At 41.7% G+C, this 8,982-nt stretch overlaps 1 protein-coding gene across 2 annotated transcripts in view; it reads left to right on the top strand.

Moving 5' to 3' along the window:
* The window catches only part of uncx (UNC homeobox), a 17,191-nt gene extending 8,902 nt beyond the window's left edge, over positions 1-8,289 (top strand). The window contains exons 1-3 of one of the 2 annotated variants that reach the window (XM_074697513.1): positions 5,266-5,666; positions 6,145-6,320; positions 6,996-8,289. In XM_074697513.1, coding sequence (XP_074553614.1) covers positions 5,408-5,666; positions 6,145-6,320; positions 6,996-7,973 — 1,413 coding nt within the window. In that variant the 5' untranslated portion in view covers positions 5,266-5,407 and the 3' untranslated portion in view covers positions 7,974-8,289. Of the gene's footprint in view, positions 1-5,265; positions 5,667-6,144; positions 6,321-6,995 lie in introns of those variants that run through there. The other variant, XM_074697514.1, reaches the window with a different exon arrangement.
* The last annotated feature ends 693 nt before the right edge of the window (positions 8,290-8,982 follow it).

The following is an 8,982-nucleotide window of genomic DNA, read 5'->3' as shown; positions in this document are numbered from 1 at the left end:
AATAAATAATAAAAAATAATAAATAAATAATAAATAAATAAAATCTAGCATCAGAAAGTTACAGAAAAATACTCTGTATCTCAGAAAAATACGTATAAATGCACCTTTCCTGAATGGATGGATGGTTTTGTTCAACTAATGAAGCTTGAGATAAAGGTGAAGACTGTAGTTTGAGGTGTAAAAGAGACATAACTCAAAAACTTTCAGGTTGAAATGTTATAAAAGTGTTATTTTATAACATTTTTATGATGTTCCCTTTGAGGGGTCTGTCTCAGGTAGGGGTAGGCGTATCGATCTAAATAACTTAGGAAGGAGGGAACTTTTTGTTATTTTGCACTTGCGATTTTTTTCCCCCAAATAAATGTGATGGTAGAATAATAATTTTATTACTTTGAACAGTTAAAATATTGTTACATTGTTGTGGTTAGTTAAAAAAGCATTTTTATTGCCTAAAATCATCTTTATGTTGTGTTTTACTACAATCATAATCATAATCACAAAATTATTCAATGATCATCACATTTCATGTAAAAAGTCGCGGTATCGGCGATACTAGCCCTGTTTTTACTTGGTTTCAGATCGATACCAAAATTCCTGGTATCGCCCACCCCTAGTATCAGGGGCGTTGTCGTGGGTGAGCCCAGAGGTCCCAGGCCCACCTCAAACTTTTCTTTAAAAAAAGAATAAAAAATAAATTATATTTTTTTAATTCATTAAAAAAAAAAACAGTTTTAAGGTGGAATTTTATTTTTTTGTCACTTTACACTTGTTTTGTTAGTATTAGATGCCCCAGCCGTGATTGGCAGTTTTTTTTTGCCTTTTAGTTAAAAAAAAGTTATGACTCATCTGGCTTCCTGTTATACCAGTTGGACTCAGGGGCGTAGCTACAATTAGGCAAACACAGGCAGTTGCCTGGGGCCCCAAGATTCCCAGGGGCCCCCAAAGCATCTCTTAAAAACTGATTTATGAAGTTCTCTTCAATTGAAAGCATTTCTTTTTTCTAAATCTTACTTCACATGCTTCAAAATCCATCAAAGTCTTAATCTGTGATGATGGTTTTGGCTCCTCCCCCTCCCTTCTTATTCAATGGGCTATTCCATGTTACAACACATCTGAACATTTGATTCAGGAAGAAAGTGGGAAAAACACTTTTTACCATTTTTTTCTTATTTTCAACCAAGTGTGAAATAAAACCAATGTTGCTCTGAGATCTGAGATAAACATATCAGACTTTTAGGATTTTAAGGACTTTATCTAGCCCAGGAAACAGGATCATTTTCTCTAAATCAAACTTTTGGAGTTGGTGATAAACATTATTGTATAAATCTCTTTTTTGGAAACATAACTCACTGGACAGGGGGTCAAATAAAAATACATTCACTTTAAAATAATAGGACCAAAAAGTATGCTAACTGTAAATATCACCTCTTTCAGTAGATTTTTTTCCAGTTTGATGTTGTGCTTGATATTTACATATTTTTTCTTTACTAAATTATTTTTTTCAATATTTACCTATTGTAATGTTTTTCACTTCATCCTTTCTTGTTTGTTCCTGTTACTCTGTAAATTCCCCACTGTGGGACAAATAAGCTGTCAATGGACCATAAAAGATTTCAAATCCAGGACAAAGTGGACTAAATGATGGATTCACTTTTTTCTAAATCAAACTAAAGTACAGAACTTGAGGAAATGCATTTAGTTGTGTTAAGTTAGCATGTACAAGATTAGCACTGTGTCATGCCTTGATTCTGGGAAAGAGACAGTGGACCCAGGGAAGGCCAGTCTAGCTCTGAGGAAGAGGAGTTACAAGGACATGGAGGGCCCCATTGACTGGGTTTGCCCTGGGCCCCCAAACCACTAAATACGCCCCTGGTTGGACGAGAGCAGTGGTTCTCAAATGGGGGTACGCAAGATTCAAAGATGCATATTCACTCATTTATTTAATCAGTGTTTGACTCCAATATAAGTTTAAGTTCATAAATTTAATATCATATTCAATAGACACTAAGAGTAAAGTGCTTTGTTCCTTTTTTTCATCTAAAACTGCTCTGTGCTTGTTGGGGGTACATGGTGAAAAAAGATTGAGACCCACTCGACTTGAGGATGATTTGGAGAAAAGAAAGACTTAAATTTTTGTCTTTTATTTAACTGTGTTTAATGTTGCTGCTCTTACAGCCTGTAATACATGGGAAGTTGATGCGTTAGAGCGCCACCCTTTGGCCAATAGCCATAGCCGTGTGATACATTATAATTAGGGCTGAACGATTTTTTTGGGGGAACGTTATCTTCTGCATTGTTCACTTATCACAAGTTTTAAGTCATTTTATAGTATGACTAACCAACTAAAGATACTGTTAGCATTTTAAAATGTCTTTTTTTGCATTTCTTAATTGAAAAAAGAGAAGAAACACTGAAATTTTACCAACCTCCAGCCGTCAGAAAGAGTAACAAACCATACAGAAGAAAGTGATCAAGGGGTACGGCTCTACAATCTTCTGGATGGATCTTTGACGCTCACTGTTTTTTTGTTTTTTTTTTGTGAGACAAAAACAGCACTTTGACTTTTGCTTGTTTTTTTTTCAACATTTTTTCCAACATTTTTTTTTAATGGAATTTTTGGCACAAAGTTACCAGAAATTTACCATTTGTTACAATGAATGCGTGCATTATTGCATTGGAAAATCAAAACATTATGAAAATAAAGGTATGTGTATTTACAAACATACATAATCGCATATATACCCCCCCCTTCCAAAAAAGTTTTTCAGAATAAAAGAGAAAAATAAATAAATAAATAAAAATATATGTAAAATATATATATAATAAAAATAATAAAAATAATAATAATAAAAAATAAAAGACTTTTGCTGTTTTGTTTTTTTTTTTCATTCTTTTTTATTGAAGTTTTGGCACAAAGTTACCAGAAATTTACCGTTCGTTACAATGAGTGTGTGCAATTTTTGCATTGGAAAATCAAAACATTATGAAAAATAAAGGTATGCGTATTTACAAACATACATAATCATAGACATATACGCATATAACCCCCCCACCCCACCCCCCCTTCCAAAAAAAGGCCATATCTGCATAAAGTTTTTTCAGAATAAAAGAGAAAAAAATAAATAAATAAATAAAAATATTAAATAAAAAAAATAAAATAATAATAATAATAAAAATAAAAGACTTTTGCTGGTTTTAAGGTAGAACAAGTACAAGTTACTTTATTCCCTCCAGGTCTGTGTACATAATTTTTTTTTTTTTTTTTTTAAATGCAGCTTTTACGATTTGAAAATTGCACTCAATTACAACACAATGTTGCTGTACAATCGATTAATTTTTCAGCCCTAATATAAATGTTAGCAAATATTAAAGGATCAAATCAACCAAATCTGCTTTAAATCACACAGTAACAGTTTTTTTCTTAGTTTTTACTAATTTTTGTAATTTAAGGCCCACCCAGAAATGGTTCGGCCCACCCCAAATTGAGCACCTGGCTCCGGCCCTGGTCCGTCTATTGTTTGGGTATCAATGACGTGATCTGCTCCACTTTTCCCTGATTTCCTCTTGCTCTGAAAGTTAATCAGTGAGTCCACAGGCCCCGTGTCCTCATCGATCCACGGCAGACCCACAGCAGACCCACAGCAGACCCACAGCAGACCCACAGCAGACCCACAGCAGACCCACGTAGTAGAGCTGATGTTTCTCAGAAAAGGAAGAATATCATTTTTTACTCTCACTCCTCTCTCCGTGAACTTGTGCCAAAAGGGTCCAGTTGTAGAAAGGTAACAAGGCAGGCCTGAATGCTGGCCTTGTTCGCCTTATTATCGGGTTAATTAAAGCTCCAATCTGACAATGTCACCCGCTTGTAGAAAAACGGATTTAAATGCAATGTCTCAGGAGACTGTGTCAAGGGCTGCCTCCTTCCCTTTCTCTGAGCCCCCTGCGTGCTGCCCGAGCGTGCAGGGAGGGGGCCAGCCTCTCTGTGTGCTTGGAAACGACGAAAAGCAATTATTGAATTTTTAGATGTTCAAAAAGAAATGAATGGGGAGGAATTATTCATAAGATCTGGTCCGTGTGCGTCAAAAGTAAAGTTAAAATACAAAGAGGGGGACAGGCTTCAAAGCGCGGTGCTGGATGGATAAAGAGGGGAGATAATTTCTGAGGAGTTCATTAAAATGTAGGGCTACACGTCGCAATACGCAGGGTTGTTATTTGGGCTTGGGGGTCAAGTGACGAGCGGATTATATACTTGCTCATAATAATATTAATTAAACAATTTGCATGCTAATAGGGTAACAATTATCGCAGCTTCTGTTGAGAGATTCAGGTTATTACAACATGCCAATCCGGGTGCCAAGGGTCAGGGAATGAGTGGGGTGCGAAATTTCAACTCTGATTAACATTATGACAGCCAGACTTGGGATAAATAAAGTCGAATTAATTATTTGAAAAGCTAATGAGCAGACAGGATTTAAGCCGGGCTCCTGTAATGTATATCTCCTCCCCTGGTGTTGGATTCTATTGTCCCAGCCTTTATTTGCTCATATATTCTGTTCATAACGCAGCTTTTAGCTCCTAACTGAACCTCTCTGCTTGGAGCAGTAAAATATTATAGTTTCACTTTGTGCCTGCGGCTGTGTCTCAGTCCCCGGTTAGGAGCTCCAGTATTTCAGCGCTCAGCCTGTTTGTTTTACGCACGAACATGCAGGATTTGTAAAAGGTTTAATACACTGGATTGATGATCCATAACTAACATGAAGGGTTTGGGTGAACTCAGATGTGCACAATCTGAGGTTTAGGGGCAGAAATGTGGATTTTTTTGGATGCAATATTCTCAGTTAGCGCCACTTTTTCCAGTTTCAGGATCAATTTTCATCCCTCTTTCTCTCCAGATGAATTCCTTAGAATTAATATAAATTATTGGGATGTAACTTGAGAGGTGTAAAGTCATTTTTCGTGTCCACCTGCTCTGTAATTCGCGCCCTCGCAGCTCTCCAAAGTCGCGCAGCCTCTGGCCTAAGCTACCCGCGCGCAGCCTCTCCTCCCCGGGCTTCACCCAGCCCTTCCTCCCGGTGGGTCCCCCGTGTAGCTGCGATGTAGTTCTTATCAAAGCCCTCCTGTCTTGTTGTGACAGCTCTGATATTGTTTATTGAGGTGGATGTCAGCTTTAATTAGCAATCGATACGGGGAGCGTTTGCAGAGCGCGCCTCTGACGTCAGAGCCCATTACCGCTTCTCATTGGGCCTCATATTCCCCAAGCCTGGGCTAATTATTGGGAGGTTCATGTGGATAAAGTAGAGCTCATCCCTCCCTTCACATCATGTCCCCTGCTCGTTGGCCACACTCGCTGCATGCTTTTTAAATCGCCGTCACCGGCCTCCAGACGTCGTTTCCCTCTGCCTGCGGGATGATGGATAGCAGGATACTGGATCCACCTCACGCCCAGTTCGGAGGCTCTCTCGGCGGGATGGTTGGCTTCCCGTACCATCTGAGCCACCATCACGTTTACGAATTAGCCGGGCATCAACTTCAATCTGCGTCCGCGGTCCCCTTCTCGATAGACGGATTACTTAATGGCTCCTGCACGGCTTCCGTCGGTAATTCCAACCCCCTCTTGTCTTCGGGCTGCGGGATGAATGGAGATAATCAGCACTACAAACTGACAGGTGAGGCGCACAATAACATCTCCTGCTCCTACAAAGACAGAAAGAGAAAGAAACAAAGACAGGATGTTGCGATAGAAGTTGTCTGTTTAGCAAAACAAGCACACACACACACACAGGCACACACACACACACACACAGGCAGGAAGGCAGAGAGAGGAGCGATCCTCTCCTCCCATTTCCAGATGATGCTCCGAGCAGAAACAATGTTCCTGTCACTCACTAAAAACAAGAGCAGGGAGATGCTTGAGCCAACACCTGGAGGTTTTTCTTTAAAATCAGGAAATGTGTGTTTGAAAGCAGCTGCACACACACACACACTCACACACACTCACACACACACTCCTCCTCAGCCTGTAAAGTTTGCAGATTTCATGCACATGAACGGAGCCAGCCTCGGCGGTGTGCTGCTTTAATTTCACTTCTTCATATTTATTCCCCGTGCCTCCGCTGATTGCATGTGTTCTCGTTGTGCTGTCAGACTCGGGGGACCCGGACAAAGATAGTCCTGGTTGCAAGAGGCGGAGGACCCGCACTAATTTCACTGGCTGGCAGCTGGAGGAATTAGAAAAGGCTTTTAATGAGAGCCACTACCCGGACGTGTTCATGAGGGAGGCTCTGGCTCTGCGGCTGGACCTGATCGAGTCCAGGGTTCAGGTAAATATTTGTTCCTCTCAGAAACGCGCACGGCTGGCTGTGAGCGTCTCTTTGTTTATTATCCAGTCACTGGATCATTTCTTTTAACGGGGATTTAATGAAGTGTGATATAAAAAATAATTGAAATCAAAGCAGAGGGCTGCAGAGGTTACTTTAAGGTCATTACTGATGCTTTAAATAAATATTTTTAATGATGAAAACGGCCATAAAATTATTTTAATACCTCAGAAAATAAAAGAAATTCTCGCGTTGAATTTATCTTTGAAAATATTTTGTTTTTAATTTTTTTTCTCAGTTTTTAGTTCTAAAAAAAATTACAAAAAGCTCTAACCCATCGAAAAAAATATTTTTATTTTATTTTTATTAATTTATTTTCTTCATAATATGTATTTTTTTCTGTAAATAATTTTAGAATAATTTTTATTTTTTATTTTAAAATCAAATGAGACCTGAATTTGACCTTTACCTCTTTAAAATGCAAATTATCAATGAGGCTTTAAAATATTTTACAGCCTTTTATTTTGAAATAATTCCCCTTTATTTGTTTGAGTAATTATCAAATTAAATTTTCTGTGTGTAAGAACTAAAGAGATATTTTTTTCTGTGTTTGTTTCTTTATTTTTCTCGTGTTTGTGAAATAACTGACGCACTCCATCACCCCTCCGCTCCCTGCAGGTCTGGTTTCAGAACCGCAGAGCCAAGTGGAGGAAAAAGGAGAACACAAAGAAGGGTCCGGGTCGACCTGCCCATAACGCACACCCCACCTCCTGCAGCGGGGAGCCCATGGACCCGGAGGAGATCGCGCGCAGGGAGCTGGACCGTCTGGAGAAGAAGAAACGCAAACAGGAGCGCCGGCTGCTCAAGTCCCAGAACAAGCTGCTGAACGGGGATTTATTTCACACCCCGGGCTCGGACAGCGACAGCGGGGTGTCACATGTGACGGACAGTGACCACAACACGATCCCGCCTTTCGACACGACGACACCGAGCTGCGAGCAGACGCCTCACCTCCTCCAGACGCAGAGCCACAACCAAAGACACTTGGAGCAGGACGCTGGCGGGTCCGAGCTGGACTCGGCCGACGCCAGCCACCGGTCCAGCCTGTGCTCCAACAGCAGCAGCAACAACAGGGCCTCCGGGGTGCCGAAGCTCAACCCCTTCAGCGTGGAGAGCCTGCTGTCAGACGCCAGACCGAGGCGCACCCCCGCGGCCTTACCCTCCTCACGGCCTTTGATAGGGAAGGGACACTTCCTGCTCTATCCCATCACGCAGCCGCTTGGATTCATTGTTCCTCAGACTGCTCTGAAGACGACGAGCACACCCACGAACAGTGACAGTGACCCCCCGGCGGAGAGGAGCCACGCTCCAGGGTGTAGGAGCGGCTCCCCGGACTCTGCTCAGGTGGGCTCAGAGGACAAGGCGCGCTCCTCCCCGTCCTCATCCCTGTCCCCCCACAGCAGCCCGTCCACTCCCGCCTTCCCCTCTGCCAAAAGTACTCACACCTCTGTCATTTGCAGCGACCCCACTTTTGAACACAGCCCACAGCACGGCGCGCCCGTGGAGGCGGATTTAGAGAACTCGGACCAGCAGCCTGTGGACCCCGAGTGTGTCCTCGGTGAGAGTCCGGCTGAGACTAAAACAGACGTGGAGTAAATCAGAGAGAGAAACATGGTGACATTAGGCCAAAGCTTCATCCCAACATCTCGGTTCCGCCTCTGATGAGTTCACTGACAGTGGTGTGTGCGTCTCTTTCTTCCTCTCCCTCCTCTTCCTCTCTCTTTGCGAGCGTGTGTGTGAGCCTGTGCGTGTGTGTGTGTGAGGAGTTAGATATCCTTTAATGTGTGAAAACTTGTCAGAAAAAAACACAACACGACCACGAGACCAACAAAAATCCTCAAGAGCTGTAAAAAGGTATTACACTATTTATATATGTAAGTTTTTTCTTAAATAAATCTATTGTATACAATCACCTGGACGCGTCAGAGCTTAAATAGCTGCACATCCGGTGCAGGACGGGTGTACAGTAGGAAGGGCTTTCTTAAGAAATCTCATGTTGTACTTTGTATATTGCCTTAACAAATTTATTCATCTATAAGCCCCCACTGAAATGAGGTTACGAGCCCGAGGCGAAAAGGACCCGCTCGACTCCTGCAGAGTTTTGATATGAAAGTAATTATTTTCCCGGTGGCTACTGCAGGGGGATTCAGTTTATTTTAGCTCAAAGGGGGTTATAATACATTACCGATTTCTAGTGATATGAAATCACATAAACTTCCAAGAATAATAGAATTAGCATGAAAAGGCCTGGGTGTCAAATTGAAATAGGAAAATAATAGCCCCGGCAGCTGGGAGTGTGTGTGTTTGTGCATATTGGAAAGGAGATGGGGATTCGTGGGGAGGCATTTTCATGAGCTCCCTCTCCTCCTCTTCCTCCTCTCCTCCCTCTTTCTCTCCACTTTGTCAGACCCCCTTGTAGCAGGGGCTATATTAAGATAGATGTTCGATGATATCCCTCATTGTTCTGTCGCTTTACATTGATGTTTCGGTCTTATCAGCCTATTGATCACGCGTCGGCTGTAATGGCACCGGCTGAGGAAAACGTGCCTATTTACAATAGCAGAACACATTTGTTCTAATAGGGCTGCGGGTCCCCAGGGAGGCC

This window comes from Halichoeres trimaculatus, unplaced genomic scaffold (genome assembly GCF_033239565.1).
Source record: "Halichoeres trimaculatus isolate MK-OKI-2021-1 unplaced genomic scaffold, fHalTri1.1 fHalTri1_scaffold_20, whole genome shotgun sequence".
In the NCBI taxonomy this organism is placed as follows: domain Eukaryota; kingdom Metazoa; phylum Chordata; class Actinopteri; order Labriformes; family Labridae; genus Halichoeres; species Halichoeres trimaculatus.
The sequence above is the reverse complement of the archived record's forward strand: the minus strand, read 5'-3'. Positions and strand labels throughout refer to the sequence as shown.